This window comes from Falco naumanni, chromosome 4 (assembly GCF_017639655.2).
Source record: "Falco naumanni isolate bFalNau1 chromosome 4, bFalNau1.pat, whole genome shotgun sequence".
Lineage (NCBI taxonomy): Eukaryota > Metazoa > Chordata > Aves > Falconiformes > Falconidae > Falco > Falco naumanni.
In genome coordinates, this window is record NC_054057.1 from 83,722,555 (window position 1) to 83,746,440 (window position 23,886).

Genomic DNA, 23,886 nt, shown 5'->3' on the forward strand with positions numbered 1-23,886 from the left:
ATGAAGGGTGAGACACTCAACTTTTATTTGAACTTTTTGCAAATCAGATTGTCATGAAAATTTGAAAGATTAATTCAGTAAACTCCAGCAGTACAGCAAATTCTAATACTACCGTCTATGCAAAACCCTCTGGAGAAGGAAAGAGATGGAAATGTACTCCAAACCTGCAAAAATCAGCTTTCTGCAATAGATCTAATCTGTAATATCAAATTAGAAATGACTTTTGAGAAATTTACAATTAATGCATGAATTGTAAAGTACAAAGGGAAATACAAAGAAATGCCTCTTGGTGAGTAACCAGTGTTATTAAACGTATCACACGTGCATCCAAACATTTTGACAGAACAAAAGTAATTTCTAAAACCCTCAAAATCACATTGTAAACTAGAGAGTAGCCTGTGACAGTCTTTGTTTCTAATAAATTAACTTGAAGAGGCAATCAGAGTTAATTCAAAATGCCCAATAACCTTAAGACGATAGCTAAACGTGGAAGTTTTTCAGCCAGTAGCAATTTCGGTGGAAGAGCAAGCAAGCAAAGCCCAGAGTACATTCTGGGCAGCTTAAATTAAATGAAGGATTAGCACAGTCTGTTCAGTCTAACAGGGGCTTATTTAATAGTTTGACCTGGCAAGTCTTTTGTCACTATGGAGCTCCTCCAGGCTTTCTGGGACAAGCAAGTGACCGTCAACCCTGGAGGAGAAAAGAGTCAGTGTTGAAAATTTTATGGCATGTTTCCAGTGTCAGAATTACTCTTCTCTACAGTAAAACAAGCTTCTGTACAATTCAGGGGGTTGTTGTGTGTTTAAGGGAGGAGAATAGCTTTTTGAAATGTTTAGTTTATTGATTGTCAAAAGGAAAAAAAAAAAAGACTTGACATTTAAATTTTAAAGATACTCTGCACACTCACTGTATGCACTGCTCCATGAGCAAGCAAATCCTCCCCAAACCATCTTCCTTTACGAATCAGAGTGCCCAGGAGATGAATAGGCTTCGTTTATATTAGTTTTCAGTTTAATCTCTCTTCCTGCCAGATCTTTTATCTTCCACCAGGAGAGGAAAAAGAATTAATAAAGTATTCTACAAATGCAGCATATAAACAGAGCAAAGCCCCAAGGTGCTGAAGAGATTAATAGGCCCTGTTGTTGAATCAAACTGCTCACTACATTGAGCTGCTTGGGTTAAGCACTCTCAGGTGGTGTTTACACTAGCAGTAAGCAAATGAAATGCTCTAGGAAGTGGACCACTACCCAGGTAGCTCGTACAAGGGTATTTCACTCTCTTGTTGGTGTCTGCTTTTCCATTTTCCTCAGGAAGTTGCTTCAGGTGATGTACTAAGGCAGCCATGCCTTAACTTCGGCTTACTTTGATTCTTGCTGTGCACTCTGGCTGTAACAAACAGTTACAAACAGTTCTTTGTGAAGTCTCAAGGGAAGCTTGATGCAATTCAGAAGGAACTAGGGTGCAAAACAACTCTGAACCAGTGCTTTTCTAGATAGCATAGGTGTGCTTCCTCTAAGGTCTTTCTAAAAGTTCAGCACTCAGCTAAGGTGAATTATCGTCGAGATCTTGCAGCCGAAGTGACCGCTGGTGAATCATCAACGACTGGTGAGGATGGGACTTGACTGCCATGCAACTGTCGTTCTCTGGCATTCCCAGTATAATGCAATGTCCATTTTCCTGTTAAGAAAACTTTGTTCTTGGAAAGCTGTTACTAGAATAGATATATTGTGAGTAATTCAAAGATGCAATGTTTATAGCCCAACTGGCATCACACCCTAGAGGACTTAAACTTGCTAAGGAATGTGCCAGAAAAGCACTAAATGAGTGGTTTACGTCTTGGTGTGAAGTTTAGCAGCCTTCCACTTTTGGGACATCTCATCTTCATTTTCAGGCAGACGTCTAGGTGACCTGCCAGGAGCTGCAGTGCACTTCTGATGAGCAACATGCACAGATACCTTGCCAAAATCTACAGCTAGCTCCTCAGTAATTTCCAGAAGTGTTAGTAATTTTGAGCGGGGAGCATGAAAACAGCTGGTATTATTTAAATACTGAACAAATCTTTAAATTGACTGATTCCATTGCTGTACTGTTGCAACACAGACCAAATGTCACCTCTCCCTAACTATTTCAGTCATGACTTCAGGGGGAATATATGATAGCAGGCTGTGAAGAAGAGAAGTCAGGATATTTAATTTTCAGCGCGTTCATTTCTGACCTCTCTGAAAACTTGAAAATGTAATTCGGGCATCAGAGGAGCTCAGGATGTCAAGTGTGTGAACTGACAGTGAGGGTTTTATAGTGCTGCCAGGGCTGTTTATACCAGGGAATCTTCCTGGGAAATTATTAGACCAAATGCCATATACTATCTCCAGGAAACAAAACAAAACCAAAAAACAAACAAAAAAACCACAAACAAAAACAAACAAACAAAAAACCAAACCAAAACAAAAAAGAAAGAAGAAAAAAGAAAAAAACCACCCCACTGCAGACATGTAGAATCTGCAGCAGAAGCTTTCTCAGGTCTTACAGTAAAGGGCTGATTTGGCAGAGAGAGTCACGCTTCTACACCTGCTTGCAAGCTGGGTAGGAAGATATTCCAAACTGCCTGTGAATTTCATTACTGTCCTTCCACCAGAGCCACTCATGGGTGTGGTGGTGTAATGGCCTGCCAAACAGATGGGTTGTGAAATACACAGCCCATCTGTCTTTATCATGCTTGTTTCCTCTTTTATTAAAATGTTAATGAATATAGTTTTTATTTATTATGCCATGACATGTGCAGCATCACTTTCCAGTAGACAAATGTGCAATCTGCATAACCGTGTGGGTTGACAGGAAGGTTTCTTCTGCTGAAAAGAAACTTCTTTCCCAAAGTTCCTCTGAGGAAAACGAGCACAAAGAGCTCTGAGCAGGCAGAGGCATTCTCTCCCTCCTGCAGAGCTTTTAACGAGCATTTCCATCTTTTTTTTTCACATGTAAATTGTTCCAACAGATTCTCCCTGGAAGGTTCACCTCTCAAACCTTGACCCAAAGATGACCAGTGTCGCTGTGAGCGGACTGACGCCAGCCCGCACCTACCAGTTCAGGGTTTGTGCGGTTAACCAGGTGGGAAAGGGCCAGTACAGCTCCGAGACCAGCAGGTACCGTAAAAATAAATAGCTGTGTACTAAAGGCACAATAACCTAGAACTACTGGGAGGAAAAAAGCGGCTGATTGATTGTGAATGAATAAAAGAGTGATCTTTTGCACAGTAACGGGGGAATGGAGCAGTAAGCATTGCCCAGTTCTCTTCTGTCAGTAATTGGTGATAATGGCAATTAGGTGATGCAGAGTATCAGCACACGATGGGAGAGGTGCCCTCGTATTTCTGGAGTACCAGTTGAGCAGAATCTTGGAAATGTGTTTTTTTGTTCTTGTGCTAAGCCCCAGCAATGAGCCCGGGCAGGAGTACAGCAGTCACCCAATCATTGCAGTGTCACTTCTGGAATTTACCCAGATGTGACATAGAAGGATGGCTTCATCAAATTTAGTTTCAAATGCATCCCCCCTTCTTCTGTGAACCAAAGCTTGCTGTGAACTTGAATTGCAGAACAGCTGAACTCTAAATGGCTTTTTCAAAATGTAGGAGTTTGATATGAAAAATATTGAAAGAGCTGAAGGAAACAATTTGGAAGGAGTCACAGACACTGGACCTGAGCTCTAACTCATTCAGGCTTGTAATCTTTTTAAAAAGTTGTAGCAGCCTGGGTTATTCAGGGAGAATAAGGTTACCTCAGCTGTCTGTCTTGTTGCTTGCTTAACTGATTTCCTATTACGTTGATTTGTTGTAACTATTTCATGCATGTCTTCAGCAGCTTGATCAGTGTTATATTTCTTTCTAGTCATCAGACTTTGATAAAAGAAACTGGTTCACATGAAGTGGATACATGAAATAGAAATGTTATCTAGCATTTATTTCATCACCCACCTCCATCGCATTCTTTTGTACTTAGGTTGATGCTACCCGAAGAGCCCCCCAGTGCCCCACCTAAAAACATAGTGGCCAGTGGGCGCACCAATCAGTCTATCATGGTCCAGTGGCAACCTCCTCCCGAGAGTGAACATAATGGAGTTCTTCATGGGTACATCCTAAGGTAAGTAATTTCCTAACCCAGGAGGTCTGGAGATAGAGCCGTGGGTGCATGAGGGAATTCAGGATGGTGTGACTTAAGAGTGTATTAAAACTTGTTTCTAATTCCAGTAAATTATTTACAAATGCTGTGGCTGCCCTGGTTTATTACAAGTGAGAAAAAAAACTCTGTTCAAGTGGCCACAAGGGTGCAGGCACTTAAATTCTGTCTGTACTAGAGAGTCAGTGAGCTGGGGTCTCTGTTAGCTCCGTGGAGCGGACTAGCTCCCAGACAACATCCATATAGCTTTTTTCCATTTTCAGAGTGAAGCACCAGGTACTTAAAATGTCCACATAGGAAGTTGGTACAGCGCAGCCTATGCATTGCGGATGTATGTTTGCTTATTAAAATCTTAACTTCCTGCTAGAAAGGTTAATTAAATTTATCAAAGACACAACAGGGCTGCTGCACTGTGGAAGAGCAAAAATAGAATCAATAAACTTCAGTTTTGTGCCAAACAAAATGGAGAGAGGGAATGACAGGTCAGATGCTTCATGGCAGACCTTGGCTGAGTTTTGAAAATCAGTCGGGTGAGTAAGATTCTTGCAGCCCCATCTGTATTTATTAATGAGGAACAAATTCAGGTGAATAACTGGGTATCCTGAATTCATCCAGTCTTTCTGTTTACAGGATTTACTCTGTTGGAAAGGGTGTTGCCACATTGGGAGACTTTGCAAAGCATTTCCCTTTCGTAATTTTTTGGGGGACTAAGTTATTCACTCCTACCCAATTCAGCTACAGCTTACTTGCTCACTTGGCATCCTACGCATCCTGCAGTGCTAGCAGCCAGCTAGGGCCACACCTTTAGTAAAGGAGGCATTGTCTAAATTAAAGCTTTTGTGGGAAACTCCCAAGCATTGCACCACCACCGACATATTTCCAAGCGATTGTTACAGCCTATTGTAGGCAGGCTGCTGACATTTTTATTACAGTGTCCTCCAGACCTGCTAAAAGATAACTATGCTGCAGTTTAAATGCCAACATCCTGTTCATGCTGTGCTCCTACTTTTGCTGGCATGGATAGAAATGTTTTTGTGATGTTAAGAGTGTTGGTGAGCTCCCAAAATAGTGCTGGAAAGTTCCTTCTCTCTGCAGGCAGAGTCGAAGTCTGTTAATCTCCCTGTCACCTGCACAGAGCCTATTACGGTGGTGAGCCACTTGTGCGAGTGCCTGCAGTTCTGAGAGCTGGACTCAGTTTGAAAGCTGTGCCAGTCACCAGTGACAGGTTGGAAAAGGTGCTTTAACTTCTGTCTGTAGCTAGAATCTTGTCATGAGACTTGGGTACCTATTTGCAGAGGGTACAACTGTTGCTCATACAGTTCTTTCCTTCAAACTGGTCTGCTCGATAATAGGATTAATTCATTAGCTATTCCCAACGCGTCTCACCCAGTGGCAGCGTTATGTCCTTTGAGAAAGCAATCCCGTAGCCTCCTACTTCTGGCAATCTGTTCTGTTTTCTCCATATAGCGTTTTCAATAATGTTTAACTTTAAAATTTTCTACAACATCTATCAGCATAATTGATCCCTGTCCTCGCTGTAACATCTCTTTCCATTTTAATAGAGAGTGATCATATTCATTATGCTCAATTTGTGAATATTTTTGACGTCTACATGCTTTGTCTTGACTACAGAGCAGAGAAACTATTTATTTGACAGGAATTTAAGATTATCGTGTAAAAGCACAACTGTCCCAGGTAATAAACCAGGTTGTTCTTCCAAGTCAAATTGTGCGGTCACAGCAATGTGCACTGAAGAAGAGTCTTCCTGCACTGATTTCCCTAGAATTAGGACATAACAAAATGAAACCCACCATGTGTCCCAGAGATCCAGCACTCCAGACATGCAAGAAACTAAATTGATGGAACACCTGATCTTTAAAAACAAAGGTGCACTGCACAAGTCATATGGAGTATACATCAAAGTCCATGGTGAGAAAAATCATGAAGACATGACATTTCTGAACTGGCCTTCTTCCTCTGCCCTTTTTCTCGCTGGCAGTATTGCATTTAGAGGACTGCCATGCTAACAGCATTATAGATTAAATCACAGGAGCACTCTACATCTCGTCTGCTAGGTGTGAGACAGAGCATTGCTACACGAAGCATTGACTTTGCCAGGAAGCATACGCCCTTCACAGGAGACAAAAGAAAGGAAAAGTTAGATATTGGATAAAGTAGGAAAAGATCAAGACATTCAATAGACTCAGCTGAGGGCTGATATTTCTTTATTTCCATTTGTACTTCATAAATGGAATCACACTGGTGTAGCATTACAAATATTAAGTATGCCAAAAAGTGGTCAGGCAAGCAGCTCCTCAGCAGAAAAGGGAGGGGGTTGTCAGCGCTTAAGAACTGATCTCTTTATAAGAAGACTTTAGAACAAAATCTATGGCTGAAATACACAAAGTTGTCTAGTCGTAGAAATTGCACCAATTTAACTTAGATGAATTTAAAATCTGACTGTAAGATGTCAATGAAATTGTTCTGTGTCAATAAGCTTTTGGCAATTACTGTGAAGCAAAACATGAATAAGAGTACATAAAAGCTGTGTGTTGAATAAAAATACAAAAGTTTCCATATTTGTCTTTTTCATGGAATAGTAATGCCTTGTGCCCCTTACTTGGCCTCTGTTTTTCTGGGTTTTTTGTGAATTAGCATATTGTAAGCATCCGTTGTACCATTTTCCTAAAGGAAGGAAAACAAAGAGTATTATTCACATTCACAGATTTGCAAGGTTTGTTTGTTTTCTATAATTTAGTTCTTCCCCCTAGTTTATTGGCCTGAAGAGACACATCAAAGCGGCTCTGTGTTCTGCAATGCAGTTTTTACATGGGAAAATACATTCAGTGCTTCAGCTTCCCACGTCTCAGCAGAAAGTTTGTCAGAATATTTCCCACTCACTCGTATTTGGTACAGCCCTTCTCCTGGAATTCCAGTGCTTAACCCAACTCTTCAGCCTCAACTATATTCCATCCTTACTTTAATCTGTCTGTGAAGTCAATCCTGGTGGAAGCCAGGGGTGGCAATGCCTGAAACTCTAGAAGGTCAGAGCCCTCTGAGCTCTTCCTTTACAGAATTCAGAGGAGAAGGGGAAAAAAACATTTCTCAAGCTGATTCACAGCAGCACCCTGATAAAAATCACATCTGGGCTATTTTTTCTACTAAATCACAGCTTTTACTAGACAAGCCGCATTTAAAAAGCTGTAATTTTTCTGCAACCATAAAACAGGATAAAATACCCATTTTGTTTAGCCCTGAGCATGTAATCCCAGTAAGATCAGATTATAAATACTATAGCAGTCAAACATGATATGATCTTATCAGGAGTTAGTCTGTTCTTGGTGATTATTTTTCATTTTTCTTTGTATAATTTTTCTGTAAAAGTTTGCATATTGCCTCATCACAAAGGAAGCTTTTTTGCTAGTCCGGATATTTGCTATAATTGATACCATCTAATTAACTAGCAAATTTTTCTTCCCATATGGTAGGTATCGCCTGGCTGGCCTCCCTGGAGAACACCAGTATAAGAACATCACCAGTGCAGAAATTAACTACTGCTTAGTGAAAGACCTGATCATTTGGACCCAGTATGAGATCCAGGTGGCATCTTACAATGGAGCTGGGCTGGGAGCATTCAGCAGACCTGTGACAGAGTACACTCTACAGGGAGGTGAGCAAATTGGTCCAATATATCTTTTATAGTGAGTTTACAGCACGGTTTCCGAAGGAGGAGATGCACTCTCTGATTGTCCCTCCTAACACCTTGTAAAATGAGTAGTCATTTCAGCCAAATTTGATAAACAGCTTAGGGTAGGAAACACCTACAAATTTCAAATTCCTCAGCAGAGACAAGACGAGACTCTGCTACTCTCTGCTGTAGAAAAAGCTGTGAGTGGATTCAAAAATTATCTATTTTTGTTGACCCTCATGATGACACGTTACCACACTTGCAGGTCAGAGTCAGCCACAGCATAAGTAATAAATAAAAATGCTGAAGAGAGCTGTGGTTCCATGGGATGGATTTATAGCACGTGTGACAGGCAGGGGCTGAGGTTACTCTGCCAGGAGATTCAGAGAATATGGCAGGGAATTGGGTTTACTGTGGTCAAGATGTGCAGTACGCCGCCTGGGCGATATAGGAGACAAAAGCTGAGTAAACCAGCTGCATTGGTTCTGATAATCACAGAAATAGTGTGGAATAAATTGTAAGGAAACTGCAGGGAGAGAAGCACAGCCTGTGGAGAAAGAGTGTTTTGTAGCATTTCAGGAATGGTGCAGACATTTGCAAAGAGGAAGATAAAACGATCTTTAAAGCCCTGATTTTTATGCTACAGCTCCTCCACACCTTTCTGGTAAGTGCTTTAAGAAGAGTATAAATTACATCAACAAAAGGATATGTAATTACTTTTTACAACCAGTGTAAAGCATGTTTACACCTCTAGATTGGTATAAAAATCCGTAGGATAATTAAGTACCAGGCCCTTAAAGCTTTCGTATATTCCCATAATTGCAGGGTTGTGCTGCATTCTGAGCACTGGACAGTACATGGTCTCTACTTTATCGCTCATAAAACAATTAAACTATTTTAAAAACTTGCAGATTTACAGCACATCAGTTAATTTAAAATTAGTGACGAATATGTAGTTGTTTGTTAATTGTTACCAGGAGTACATTATAGCATGATTAGATACAGTTTGAGGTGTAGGGAGATCTTTAAAAAAAGGTTATTTGTATGCAGCACTAATTAATCACAACAATTAAAGAAGAAAGCTAACTATATTTTGTCTTAGGGCATTTAAAGTCTCAGAGTTTAGAGGAGTCTAGACACACTCAACCTCTTTCTAGAAGTATTTATAGCAGACCTTGAAAATGTTTTTTGGTCTTCTCGCAGCCAGGATTAATGTTTTGTATCCCACTAAAGACCAGATCTCTGCTGAGAATTGGATTGCACACAGAATTTGAATCTCTTTTGTGAATATACTTGTAATTCATTACTTTGTTTATTTGCACATTTTAAGCTATCATAGCACCTTAACCTTTCATCTATTAAGACTCCGGTTTGGACTTCACGCTTTTTTTCTTAAATCCTGCAGTTGACTCTAATTTCCCTTGATATTATGTGCTGTTATTATCATCCTTTATTGATTGGCTGTCTGTTATCATTTATAAGGATATAAATCCTCTGTTATAAATTAAGTGTAGTCAGTCCTGTGTTCATATTAATCAGTAAGAGTGTTTAGACTGCAGGATAACTTGCAATGCCCTGCGTGTCTTTATGTAGTTCCCTAAATGCTCAATGGTGGGTAGAGGCAGAAGAAAACCTGGATATTTCTTATTTATTTTGTATCAGTATTTAATAATAGTTCTAAAGAACTACTTCATGGGTGCTTCCATCTCCTAATGAATCCCTTGCTGGGTTTCTGTGCAAATCACCAAATGCATACAGTGTTCTACAAAGAGTTTGAAGCCTTTTACATTTTGAGTTGAAAAGGGAGCCTGGCTGGTATCAGTAGCATTTGAAACTGGATTAATACCAAGTCTCCATATGTAACGCACTACCATCCAAAACCCCGCTCCTTTATCTTTCTTGTAGCTGGGAAATGACAAGGAAAAGCCAGTGGCTGTTTCTTGCTCCAGAATGTCCTTCCTAAACCAAACCAGCAGGAGGAAGGAAAAGCCTTGTGTAAAACTGCCTTGTAAATCATATTCTGATTTTAATACGAGTGGAGATAAATGTCAGAGACACACATTCCCATCCATCCCCCTCTCCTACTACCACCACCACCGTCTCTGTTCTGACATGCATTAAATGATGTGAGCTATGCTGGCAAGAACCTGTCTGTCTGCAGATAAAAAATACCTGAAACACCTCATATTAATCAAGTGTGCTATGCAGTCAGAGCCTGGGAGGAGATGAACACTGGGAGCAGATCAACCCATTGGCAGGAGCAGATCAGCACATTGGCATCTTTGTCATAGAGGATATTGACTGGCCATATAAGCTGTGGATTTATACCAGAACCTAGTCTATTAATCCCTCATTAGTCCTCTGGCATTGCTTTCGCCACTGATAACTAATCAGCTACTCAAAGCTCTTAGAAAATCATCAACTTCTAGAATATAGCCAAACTCAGAAGATGCCGAAATATCTAACCTTGCAGAGAAAGTGGCACATAATGTCAATGAGATAAAATGTCAGAAAGACTTACTGGCAAAGCACTGAACATCCTAGCACTAGGGTCAGACAGTTTGACTGTCTCTAAATCTTGAAAGTCTTTTCAGAGTGATATTCAGCCTAATCCTTTGATGCTCTGTATATATAGGTCTTTCTTCATCAGAGTTTCTCCAGCTGTTCCTTACTTTGATGTTACTTTTTGCAGGGATTTGTGTCAGCCTTCTGCATGGAGCAATTCTTCCTTATTTAAACAGTGTCCTGCAGGACTTTCCATTGCCATATGAAAAATCAAAGTTGCCCAATACCTTTTCATATAAGAATAGGTATTGGGAGATTTGTGAGATGTATAAATACCTTTCTGGACGGTGGTGGTGATGTCTCTGCTCTGTGCTGTTGGACACGTTTACCTTTTTCTGCAGGCTGATTTGAGAAAGCAGAAGCTTCCATCCATTGCTTTGGGTCTGTCCCTTTTATCTCAGCAGCATGAATACTGCTGAACTGCTTTCTTGGAAGACCTCCCACCACTCCTTAGATTTGGGTGGGATTTATAAGTAGAGATGTAGCTTTCATTAGGCGCTTTGCATTGACATTAACCCACTTTTGTTTCTGCTTGAAGTGTTATGTCTTTCTTTTGATGCGTATCCCCAAAGCCAGTCTTGTGGCCCAAATGGGTCTCAACACGTAGTTTTGATATTATTTTCCCTTCTGTGCTGTGCATGGACACGTTGAAAGGCAGGAAAGTCTTAGCAAAAGGCCCTTCCTGAATAAAAGAGTGGGACAGTCACCAGCCTACTGAGTCTTGACGGTGTGGAGAGAAGGCTAAGAGCAAGACGTGTCTGTTCAGTGAGGTCCAAAGTCGTGTCTTCCTCAGGCAGTAGGAGGTGAATCAGGGAAATGTGTAAGACTGAGACAGAAGAGCTAAAGAAAACCTAATTGAAAGCTTCCTACTTTATGTAGGGAATAATCTTAAAAAAAAGAGTATCTGAATAAGGACTGTCTTCTGCAACCATTCAATTTTATTGCAGTGAAAAGAGGTGTCCCTTGGGTGTCCCCTAGGTGTCCCCTAGGTTTCCCTTGGCTTTCCCTTAGGCTTTCTTGGCAAAAAACATCTCAAAGATCCTGGTTGGCATCCTGTGGAGCACCTACCTACAGCCGTGGGGCATCCGTGACCTCCTGGGTCCCAGCTGCTCCTGTGCAGAAGCAGGGTGGAGTTGTGGTGGCTGACTTGTGGATTGGTTTTACCACTGTTAGGTGTCATTTCCCATCTACTGACTTTTTTGTAAATGATTTCACAAAGGTGGGGAAATCAGCAGTTGTCTCGGTGAGGCCCCTGGCCCCCTGCTCTCAACAGAGAAGTAAAATCTTATTCTTGGAAGAGGCATAGCAGGAAGTGAAAAGGCATTTCCCAGCTGCCAGCAGCAAACCTCACCCGTTAGTGCCAACTCCTGCACGACTGAATTTCAGACACCAGCACGCGTACAAGTGCAGAGAACAGGTTTTCTGTGCCCCTGCCGCAGTCTGTAGCCCAGTGGAGGGTGTCAGCGGGGGGAGCAGGGGAATGGGCTCTACAGGAGGGCTGGTGCCCCTGCGACAGGACCCTGCCCAGCTCCCACCGGGATGGGCGCTCAGCATGGCCGGCCAGCACATTACAGGAGCAGCCAAATGTTCGCACACAGGAGATCCCGCAGCTCCCCAAACCTGCCTTATTGAGGCACGGGATCTTTGTAGGAGTAGGAGACTTTTCTACATGCCTCAGTTGAAGGTCTGTATTTAAGACCAGTAAATCTGGCTGTCAGAATCTCTGCAGGATTTACATGCTATTTGCACATAGCTAGAGACAGAATAATTACATGTACACATGCTTAACCTTAATGCCTTCTCCTCTCTCAATTATCTCGTCAGTGAAACCCTTTTAATGGCTTTTAGCTAGAGTGCTACCATGACCTTTTCTGCTTGGAATGCTGTGCGTTAACTTGTCGTGGGGGCTGAGTTCTTAACGGATTTCCAACCACGTGAACTTTATTGGGAAGAAAGTAGCAGCTGGTTTTGTCTGACCATTTTGATCTGCGATTCCGAGATGCCTTCCAGATGGGTCTGTGCTATGAGATGGTTTAGGAATACTTGCAAATATGATGAAGTATGGATTTAAAAGCTGAGATTGTAAATACTTGGGGATTACTCTTGGAACGCCTGTTTGACACTGGTAGCTTCTGTAGTGCTTGATAACAAGAAACTTGTAGGAAGAAGATGGATACGTACCACTGAATTAGAAAAAAACCCTTTATGTGGTTAGTCTCAGTTTCAGTAAGTTACTACTCATGATCGTGGAAAAGTATTTGAGTTTGACGTGACCAGAAGGTCAATTCTGATTTAGCTTCTGTCAAACTTCTTTTCTTTTTTAAATGCAAAACTGTTCAGATACCCAAGAAAGTCTTTAATATCAGGACATAAAAGGAGAACTTCATACTGGCACTTTGAAGTAAATTTGAGATTGTAATGCCAGTATTTTACTGATTAAAAATATAAAAATGTATTATGTTATGTCTTCTGCAGTATAATTAAGCTTATGCTTATCAGATGGATCATGTTCTTTCCATCTTTTAAATGCATTCATTGAGATGCAGATGTTGATTTTTCAATAAAGATGTCCAAAGAGGAATTGTAATATAAATCCTGATTTCCAATACTGAAGGTTTTATGTTTTCTCTTCATTATTTTTACCGTTTTTCTTCTTGTAGCAGGTACTTTTTGTGCTATGATCATTTATTCTTGTTTCAGGATATTATCTCCTAATGTAAAAAAAATATTTCCCTTTTAAAATAAATAATGCATTTGGCTATCCACGTTTCTAAAACTGTAGGAAACCTATCCTCAAGTGTTTGCCTGAGCTTTTTTGAGGACCGTAAGGACTGCAAATGAAAACTTGGAGCTTGCTGATGCAGGTTTTTTCCTCTCTTAACAAATTTTACAATATTTTGAGTTATAAGGCTAATCAGACCCTTAGAATAAAATCATTGTGATAATGAAATCACTGGAAATTGGCTATTTGTTGTAGAGCCATCCGTTGAATCCTTCACTAAAGAATGCCCAAAGAAATGAAGCAGCAATGCACATGCTCATCTATGTTTCAGGAAAATCATAAAGGCAGCGGGTAATGGTTGCACTGTTCTCTCTCAGGTCACCTCTGTGGGTTTCTTACGCCCTGGGAAAACCAGACTGTTCCTACCACTGCCAAACTTCTGCATTTCTTCAAGCGTGGCTGTCAGTGGGCAGCATATGTGTTACGTACAGATTTTCTGTACAACAACAGAGTTAACAAAATCAGCCTGGCACACATAAATACAGTTGTAATGTAGCAGTCCAACAGAAGGAAGAAGAATGAGTGCAGAGGATGATGCCCAGCTGATTGAGCCTCCTGACAGGAGATTGATCGATCAGTGGTGTCCAGGTGACTTTCTGATAACGAACTAACTTGAAGGCTTCTAATACCATTTTCTTCTGCAGTGACAGATCTGTGACAGTTACAATATCTGAATATGCAAATATGCAGGAAAGCAAGAGTTTTGATTTTTGAAAAAATCTTAATCACATTAACCATTAATTACACAAAGTATTTCACACAAAAGCAAACTGAAAAATGTCATGGTTCTCATAATAAACAGTTTAATCAAAGAACATGAATAAGAAAAAATACATTTAGTAGGGGACTGTAGCCAAAGCACCTCATTATGACTGTAGAGTGACTTTAATATTTATGACTGTATATCAGGATGATTTGGTGAATCTCTTAACTACGAAAACTTTATGATGTCTACAGGTCATTAAGATAATATTATAACCTTCCAAAAGCATACAGGGAGTTATGATACATGGCAGGAAGTAGGACCCAGATTCTAATGAAGATTTAGAGTAGTATCGGATAAATTCTGGTTTTAGAACTCAATAATTATGCATAGTTCATAAATTGTGCCATCAGGTTTTAAATTAGAGCAAGAAAATGCTGAATAACATGCAGTTTCTGAGATTAAATAAAATGTGCAGAGCTGAATTTTCAAGGCATTGTGTAGTCATCAGGGAGTTTTAATGACAGGGCATGAAAGTGGATGTTCTTGTCATTTCAAACCTGACATCTTTGAGGGTTTCTCCAATTTTCTCTGTTGATACTTCTAGGATGTCTCTGATAAGCGTATGCTGTCCTAGCTCTGTTGGCTACAGTCTTACTATAGCTTGTACACCAGTTAAGAATAATGCCTTTTTACGTCTCTTTCAAACAAATGTTGCTTTCAGTAAAAAAAGAGGCATTTTTACATTTTTGCACATGTCTTGATTTCTTCTCCATACAAAGACTCATCTTCCGAAAGTACTTTGTAGCTTTAAAAGTTCATGGCCTGTTTTTGAAAAGCATGGAGCAAACCATTTTCTCACTGGGAATTGTGGATACTTTTTGGGAGCATAGGTCATTGGGCTTTGGAAGAAATTATCCCTTGGAAGCAGAAGGAACAAAGCTTTCCAGGCTTCAAAACTACTTGTGGACAGTTCCTCTTTTGTAGAATGAAAAATGCACAGGACTGTCAATAGTAATATTTTTTAAGCTTTATTAAACTTTTTTTATAGGACTCAAAGTGTATTGGTCCATTTTTTAATACTCAAATAGCAGTTTTCTTCTTAAACTTGCTATAAGCTTGGTAATTTCAGAAAAAAAAATCTGTCTATTAGTGTTCTTTCCTCTGAGAACTGTAGAAATGGCACCCTAAAGCAATAAGTTGAAGAAATTGCCTGGAAGGTGTTTAAAGAGGCATTATATTAAATGGCAAAGTACTTAGGTGTTATTTTTTGTTGTTTGAAGGCAGTATGCCTTTATGTGCTGTGCTATCTTTTGTATTGAGAAAACATCTGTCTAATTAAATACTTGGCATAAAATGCTTATGCAACTTTTAGTTGATTAGAGGGTGCACTGGCTCAAAATATATATAATCAATTCAATATACATGAATGAATATCATATCAAGATGAAACGAGTACGTCTCCAATTCCCAAGAAAAATCTTTACTGCATGTGTTATGACTGATCCTAATTCTTTAAGCAGCAGTAAATAATAAACAGATGCTCTTGCCAGATTATAATTCACAATTAGAACTTTAATTGTGCGGACTCCATGTTTGCTTGGTCTGATCTGGGGAATTGAGCGGTATTAAAAGACTGAAGAAATTTCTCTCTGAAACTGTTCGTTCTCTGTGCAGTCATGGATAATTGAATGAGATGTGTTCACCTATCATTACCTAGCTTCTGTCTCAAGTCTTTGAGAAACTCATCTGTGGAATAATAAGCTGCAGAAATCATTTCATCCCCTCCCCTTGAAAGAGTCTCCAATACAGAAAGAGAAATTAACCCAATTACCCTTCTTTCCAAATCATTGCTGGTTGCTCTTTCGCAAGAAGTGCATCCTTCTCTCGAGGTTGTTATTACAACATGAGTAAGTGGCAGTCAGTGGGTTCTGAGTTCATCTTTGTCTTCTGTCTCCTCATCCCTCCTCTGCTCTGTTTTATCCCGTTTCCCTCTCTGTTGATCGAGAGCAGTGCCTACAGCCCCGCCGCAGAACGTGCAAGTCGAAGCCGTGAACTCCACAACCATCCAGTTCCTCTGGAACCCTCCACCCCAGCAGTTCATCAACGGTATCAACCAAGGATACAAGGTAAATAGAAACTAGATTTCTGTAACTTCAAGTAACATTTGCCTTAACAGTCCTGGTATATAACAGTTAGGATGATATATAACAGTTAAAAGTTGAATCTAATAACCTCTGGATTTCCAAAGTGACACTAGATTTCCAGTGTGTATATGTCTATATACTTATGCAAGTAAAACGAAAAGAGAAGTGAGCAGCTGTTGCTCCTAGCATTTGCAATTTTTATAAGTTCTGAAAAGGAGATACGTCATAGGCTAGAAGTCCTAATACCTCTGTCATTTACCTGGAGAATTTCCAAAGCCAAAAAGCAGTTCAGCATCAAAGAGTTTGGGAAGTCCGCACAGGACGTTATGTTGTGCCGCTGAAAATCTACCTTGAGATTTCTCTTTACCCTAATGCAAAATTCCCATTCATTTCATTAGGAACCAAGGCATCCCACTAAATGTTTCTCTTAACTTCCCCACTGTGATGATTTGGGAGATTTAAGAAATGTAAAATGTATTAATTATGCTTGATGACACAGAGGTAGCGTGGTAAGCCCCTGTTGATGGGACAACTGGCAATACCTATTACAGTACGCAGAGTAGAGAGTGCTTAACAGAGCACTTGTTGGTACTTTGACCAGTGGAGTGTATGCTAAGGAGGTAGCTGGAGTGGTTTATTTCTGTCTCTCAGGAAGGACTGCTTAATAGAAACTCCTCAAAAGGTTCGGCAGTAGGGGCATAATGAACGAAGGGTTTAAAAGCATTCACAGAAAGAACGAAGGGAAATCTCTCAGTAATCACAGGGCAGGGGAGGGGCAGGCAGGTGTGTTTCACAAGCAGGGAGGAAGAAGGGCAATGTAGGTGTTGGGTGAAGGAACATGGAGTGGGCTGAGAAGGATGTGGAGTTCAGAAGACAAGCAGTGTATTGCGGGATTGTAGGTGGGTGTAAGAACTTGAGAAGACTTGATCCTTCTCTAAGAATGTCTCAAAGCGATGAAGAAGCTAAGACAAAGTTATGCATGGGAGTTCTAGTGGGTTTGCCCAGATCTATATGTTTCTCATGAAGAACACCAGTGGTTTCAGAATCCCACTGCTGAAGTATTATATGCGTGTAGCTGTGTATGACAGTTTTCCTCAGAGACAGAACCAGCTCTCAAAAGTAGGTGACTGACAGGGCTGCAGGGGTGGGCGTGTGTAGAGATAAATACACACGAAGAGATAAATACACGCACACGCACACGCACGCACGTGCACATGCCCGCCCGCCTGCACGCGCACACACACACTCTCTCTCTATCTCTCTCCTTGGCTTCTGTTCAGACTCCGGAGAATAAAAGCACTTTTTGGGCTCAGTGGACTGCAATGCACTATAATTTTCTGGTGCAAGTCCAAGCTTGGTGAGGTCAGTCAGATTTTCAAAAGCCATAGTTTAGATTTTTATTCTTTGTTTTACTGAAACAGAGTTTCGGTTTAAAGATTCTTTGTCTCATTGCATAAGCTACCTCTAATGTTTCGGTTTCTTTAGTGGTGGTATAAAATAACTAAAATTGTAATTTGTATCTGTCAGTGGTCAGTAAAAACTTTTGAAATTATCAACATTTCTCTTTGGGTTTCTTTGATTGCAGTAGATTGCAACAGCTTTATCATTACAGTTTCTCATAGGGATTGTGAATTGCAGTACAAAGACTGTGTGAAAACATTTCTGTCAGTTACTGTTATAGCATATGTTTTGTGTATGATTTATAAATTGCTAGTAGTCAAAGCTAGGCTTTTGGGTTTTTAAGAACTAAATCCATTTTTCCCTTTAACTAACAGAATTGTTCACCTGCATTTCCTGAAGAACATGAAATGAAATGTACTCAAAAAAGAGAAGTTTAGTCCTCCAAAGTTATAAATGCCAATTGTAATCCACAAAGGTGATTTAGAAAAGAAATTTAAACTTACTATCCCATCAACCATTTTCCATTTTATCTTTTCTTTGAAATTTATTTGCATTTCAAGAAGTCGTAAAGTGCACCTTTTCAAATATGAAATATTCCTAACAAAATTATTCCTTATAGTCCTCGAACTGTGCTTTCTGATTATCAGAAACTATAGACATTGGCTAAGTGTGTCAAATATGGCTCATTAATTTCAAGCATCTATCCATGTTTATGAGCCTGAAATCAATAAGAGTTGCACGATTTACACAGATACTGAGTAAGGCTTAGAATTTTAACAAGCTGATATAAGCCACATGATAAGGATTTCTGGATAAAATAAAAATTTCATATGCACTTTAAAGCCTTAGACTCCTAAGCTGTTAAGGTGATTTCAAAAATTGTTTTAAAATTTCAAAGTCATTTACCAAAAAATGAATTTTTTAAGTCCTCATTTACGTACCTACACGTAAGGTATCCCACTCTGAAAAATATTGATCACCCAGAAGATCTGCTAGCGATGAATGAAACCTGGAAGAACTGAGCACATCTGACAAGCATGCTATTTTAAATGCAGGAAAATGTCTTTGGGAGTCTAACCTGTGTAACCAAGGGGTTGAAAATTGTAGTAATCACCAACCATTTTCTATTCTTTCTGTAGTTCCAGAACTGCTTGAATCATTCTGTGCAGGTATCCCAAGGCACTGACCGCATCGGTGCTCCCAGCCTGCCAGGCAAGGCTGGTCAGCGGGATGCTGAGGGCGCTGTAGGAGGGGAGGGAAGATCTGTGTATGTGTGTGTGAGCCAGCCAGCCTCCCCAGCCGGCAGGATCTTTAAAGGACCCCCAAAATAAGATAAAGCATGTGTATCATAGAGTAGAACTGAAAATTCTTTTCCTCCTTCAGCTTCCTTTCAGCAGCAGAGACCATCCAGCCTAGTCAGAGCAGCTCAAAGAGAGACAAAAGGCTCATGTCATACAAATAATAATTTGCAATAATTTTGGCATTGAGACAATGAGACGTGGAGAATTGCAGTACCTCCATGGTATCAGTATATCCCCCATCACTAGTGAGTATTACACACATCCCTCCAGTTATCATAGTAACAGTGTTATATCCATCTGTTCAGCATCAAAGCTGACAGTAGTTTAACAGCATTGCTTGGTTTTTTACAATCAGATTAAGATGGTTTTGGCAGCCAAGCATACTCTGATTCCAAATAGACGCAACTTCTAATGAGAGCTCATCCAGGTTTAAATTTTCTAGCTTCTAGCGTGGACAGCGGATGCTCCAGAGACTGTGACTGTGGTCACCATTGCTCCAGACTTCCATGGCGTTCATAGTGGCTGCATCACCAACCTGAAGAAATATACTACTTACTATACATCAGTTCTGTGTTTCACCACGCCTGGCGATGGACCACGAAGCACACCCCAGCTCCTGCGGACCCTTGAAGACAGTGAGTAGTCAGCACTGGTAGAGAGCCTCAGTGCTCAGATTTTGTTTTGTTGGATATAAAAGCCAGCATTTTCAAATCCGGATCCTTTAAATCTGACCGCAGCTTCACAATCAGTTTGCAATCTCTTGTCAACTTACTTTGCGTCAGGTGACCTCAGCCAGTTGTCCGCGTGTGTTCTTTTAGCCTGTGGCTAATGAATGATATTTGATATTTTTTTCATCATGGACTAAACCTGGATGAGTATTTTTTACATTGGTCAGAAGCTGAAAGCTCCGTTGTCTGGTTCAGCTAACACACGACAGGTGTGTATGTCTGTGAACCCTTATGCTCTTCAGTCCATGTTCAGGCATCCAAATAAATGTGAATTGATCTTCCTAGGAACTTGAGCATGGGAACTTCCTATGGAGGCCCATGATTGATTTACAATTGTTTCCTTCTGTTATTCAATATATTGACAGTGTCTGTATCTGTATTATATTGCAAGTGTTTGTATAAATGAACCAGGAACATAACGATGCAGTAACTTTTATTCTCTAAAACTGGAGTCAGGATGAAGTAAAATGAGCTGGATATTTAACATAAAAATTAGTTCCTGCATCAGAAAATGCTTGGAAGTGTTTGCTCAAGACATGGTTGGGACTAACAAGTCCAGTGCGTGTCTGGTGCAGGTAAACAACTGTATTGCAGTGGCCCTGACAGCTGGCTGTGTGTCTGTGGTGATCTTGGCTCTGGCCAGCACTTCAGCATCTTCCTGCCACGAGCCATCATAAACATTGCTATACATTTACAGATCCAAATCAGAATAAAAAAATGTCTGATTTATCCATTAAGGTATTGTTTTTAGGAATACTACTTTGCCTTACTAGGAATCTTTTAGGTTAGTCAATGTTCCTGTAAAGAAAAATCTGATTGTCGTTAACATTCACAGAAGCAAGGCTCAAAGAGCTAATCCAATTTTTCATGAGATACTCTTGAAAGAACTTGAAGAAAATGAAATTCCCATGGATTTTCCTTTCGTGGTTAGCGTCCTCCATGTGCTAGACCTGTGCCCCAAGAGCAGATAGCAGACTTAAAACCCTACCTGTCAGAAGATCACTGAGAGCATTTAACTACCAGAAAACTATGTGGACTAGTATGACCTCATACTTGTTTATTGGAGGTTAAAGCAAAAGGTGTGGAGGAAAGAGAAACGTGCTTTACGTTCCTGTGTGTAGTATTAACTTTTTTGCCTGTTTTCCAAAGGAAATGAATCTTTTGGCAATGATGGTTTGTAAATGTACTCACCTGTCTGTCTTGGGTCCATCTGTCTCTCTCCCCCCATGACACTGAACCCTGTGGCTAATTCCAGTGAGAACAGAAGAGTAAGAAACCAAAGATAAGAGAATCTTAAGATTTCACAAAAATTAACTGGCTGGGAAGAAGGAAGAGACCATTAATATTTCTGCTGAAGGAAAGGTTGCAAAAATGAGCCTTAAAGATTTTGCACAAAGTGGGAAAAAGGGCACAGTCAAGACACGGAAAGTATCTCAGGGAAGTGTTGGGATCATGTGCCATTTTAAACAGAAGAAAATTCCATCATGAAACGTAAAACAAGAAAAAGCCAGACTTTTATTTTGTAAAACATTTAAAACATTTCTTGGTGTATGCAACTGTATGTTGTAAGGGCCCTCAGCAGCAGAGATGAGCAGGATTTTTTCCCTTTTTTTTTTTTTTTTCAATCCTTCAGAGTTGCTTTCTTTGGTTTTCATGGTGACTGAGAAGTTAAGTGCAGGATGGTATAATGCATCTTTGTGGAGAACTCGTTGAATCTAAGTTGCTTCAGGATTTATGTGGTGGGAAAAAAGGTTTGAAAGGACTGTCATTCATGTTCTCAGGTGATAATTTTCTGTCTGTATAGCAAAGTTAGTCAATCCTTTAGGAAAAAAAATAGTGCAAACAGATCTGTTTGCCGATGAACTGTAGGTCAAATAAAGTCTGACATGCAGTCAGAAGCATTGTGTCCTGGCTTGGAGTAACCTGCACCTGGTTTTCATTATGATGTTAAAATTGGATTGTGACTGCAGGAGCTAATTGGAGTAAAGCTCTGCGAGTGTACGGTCTGCACTTCTGCAGACACATGGTCCCAAACAGTCATCATTTCTGTGCTCTCGTTGGGTATTCCTGAGATCATTCCTGAGATCACTGCCGGATCAGCGTTCTCTCTGTAATGCTTTGACTACTAGATATTGCAGAATGGATTTGGAAATTTTCCTCACTAGGATTGCAGAATTGCAAATGTGGTTGTAGCTGACCTACTGGCAGGCTTTGGGGTTTTTTTATCATTGCTGGAGGGGAAGGAGAAACTGGACTAAATTGAAGAGGAAACAAAATATGAAATTGCAAACGAGAAATTGCCAACTGATGTCAGTGGAGCTGGAGGATACTCGGGCAGGGATCCAATGACAGAAGCACAGTGAATATAAAGTGAACAAAACCTCCTTTTTCCAGTACATCGATTGAAGAAAGAACAGCAGTTGGATCAAAAATCAGTCAGGATGTCTTCCTTGAAGATCAAAATTGAGGGAGGATGGCATATTCTTGACAGTCATTCCATTTTATGTTCTTTCATTGCACACTAGGGAGCTGAAATTTTTAAGAGCTCTTGAGCTACATCATAAAAATCCTTTAAAAAGTTTCACACACTTGTATTCATTTTACAGAAGACAGTTGCCATTATGTTGGACGTTTTTAGAGTTGTTTCGAGAGACTCTATCCAAGCAGTGGGTCGGTGACTCTGTCCTTGCTCTGACCTTGCATAGGCAAAAGTTTCTTTCTAGCTGTGGGGGTGCTGATGGTGGTGCTGCAGACCCAAGGCCAGGTAAGCACACACAGCAGCACAGGTAAACGCTGCACGCTGTTGTTGAGGGAAAACAGCAACGCGATTGCTTCCAGGATTGCCAGCTTGATTGTTCTAATTAGGTTAGATCAAGAAGAGAGGCAGAGAACAAGTTGTGTGCAAGTCTCCTGCTGCCGCTCTCTTTAGTTCTCTGCACAGTTAGGGTGATGACTGGATAAAATAATTTATGTGATGCTAGCCAGAGTGCTTCTGAACACCTTGCATTTTCCCCTCTCCCCTGCAGTTCTCACTGATGTTTCCAGCAGGCTTCCCTTGGCCCCGGCTCAGTGTTTTATTTCTTCAGCCCTCACCTTGCCACATGAATCAGATCAAAAGTAAGTGGGGTTCTCCTGTTAACAGATTTCCTTTTCTGATTGCCAGAGCCAGGAGCAGTGGGACACCTGAGCTTCACTGAGATTCTGGACACGTCTCTCAAGGTCAGCTGGCAAGAACCTGTAGAGAAAAATGGCATCCTTACAGGCAAGTATCAGCTGCTCTCTCTCTCTTTTTTTTTTTTTTCTTTTCTTTTCTTTTTTTTAGGAATGTGTGTGGGGTGGAATGTACCATTGCAGTGAAAAAATGTTTGTGTAATATTGCATTTAGGGAGTACTGGCTACTGTGAGCACTGGTTTCCTGGTACCTCTTTTGGGTAATTGAAATGTCAGTTAAGGCACCTTATAGAAAGTATGGGTCCAGTTGCTGGCAGCTCATGATTGTGGTCACTGAAAAGGCAGTCTGTATTAGAAATCAGCTCCCCATGGTGGTTCTGGTCTTATTAAATCTTCTGTGACCTCCACCTGTGTTACTAAATTTCTGAAACTTTGTGAGACAGTGTTTGGCCTTTGCCCCAAAGGTGGGGGGTTCCTACATGAAGTTTACAGCTGCAAAATCTGAATTGGCATTGCTAAGATTTGCAATCAAGACCGAGTCTGAAATCAGCATTATCTGTCATCTGTGATCAAATGATCTGGCTGTGGACCTTGTGACAGAATTTGCATGGCATTACTTAATTTTGTAGAAACTGTCACAAGGGTTCAGAATTGTCTTGCTTCTCTTTGATGAGCTTGCCATTTGACAAGCTGTTTATCTATTTACTGTACGCTAGTGTAGATACAACATCAGCAACCTCATTATTTTTCATAAAGGAAGCTCTAAATAGTTGAGTAAAACTCTAGTTCTTATCAACAGAGGCAATATTGTTTTCAGATGGGAAGCTATTGCAGCTGGACAGGATGGACATTCCATTTAACAAAGGCTTTCAAGGTTCTGAAGTACAAGAAAGCTCCCAAATTTTAAATTACTAGAGCTAGAAATCATAGCTGGGAAGGGAGAAGATCATTTCACACATATCAAAATATTTTGGTTTGGGAGCATTGACAGTGATATGTTTAATTTTATTTTTTAGAAAAGTGTATTATAACTTGTAAAAACAAAATAAATTTTAGGAGTTAAGAAACAATCAGGGCTTCTGGCCCCTGAACATCGAAATGTTATATCAGTCTAATTTCCTGAAACGTTTTAGCTTTGACAGGTCTAATTATTTTGATAGGACTTGCACTTGCCGGTGTTTCCTCTGTATGTCTGTAACATGCACCATTTGTGCGTGTGTCTTCTGTGCTG

At 40.3% G+C, this 23,886-nt stretch overlaps 1 protein-coding gene across 4 annotated transcripts in view; it reads left to right on the plus strand.

The window, feature by feature from the left end:
* The window catches only part of SDK1 (sidekick cell adhesion molecule 1), a 418,908-nt gene that overhangs the window by 292,136 nt on the left and 102,886 nt on the right, over nt 1-23,886 (plus strand). For all 4 annotated transcript variants that reach the window (XM_040591242.1, XM_040591243.1, XM_040591241.1 and 1 more), the window contains 6 exons: nt 2,993-3,140; nt 3,993-4,133; nt 7,658-7,839; nt 15,921-16,036; nt 19,199-19,391; nt 22,648-22,746. In XM_040591242.1, coding sequence (XP_040447176.1) covers nt 2,993-3,140; nt 3,993-4,133; nt 7,658-7,839; nt 15,921-16,036; nt 19,199-19,391; nt 22,648-22,746 — 879 coding nt within the window. The remainder of the gene's footprint in view (nt 1-2,992; nt 3,141-3,992; nt 4,134-7,657; nt 7,840-15,920; nt 16,037-19,198; nt 19,392-22,647; nt 22,747-23,886) is intronic.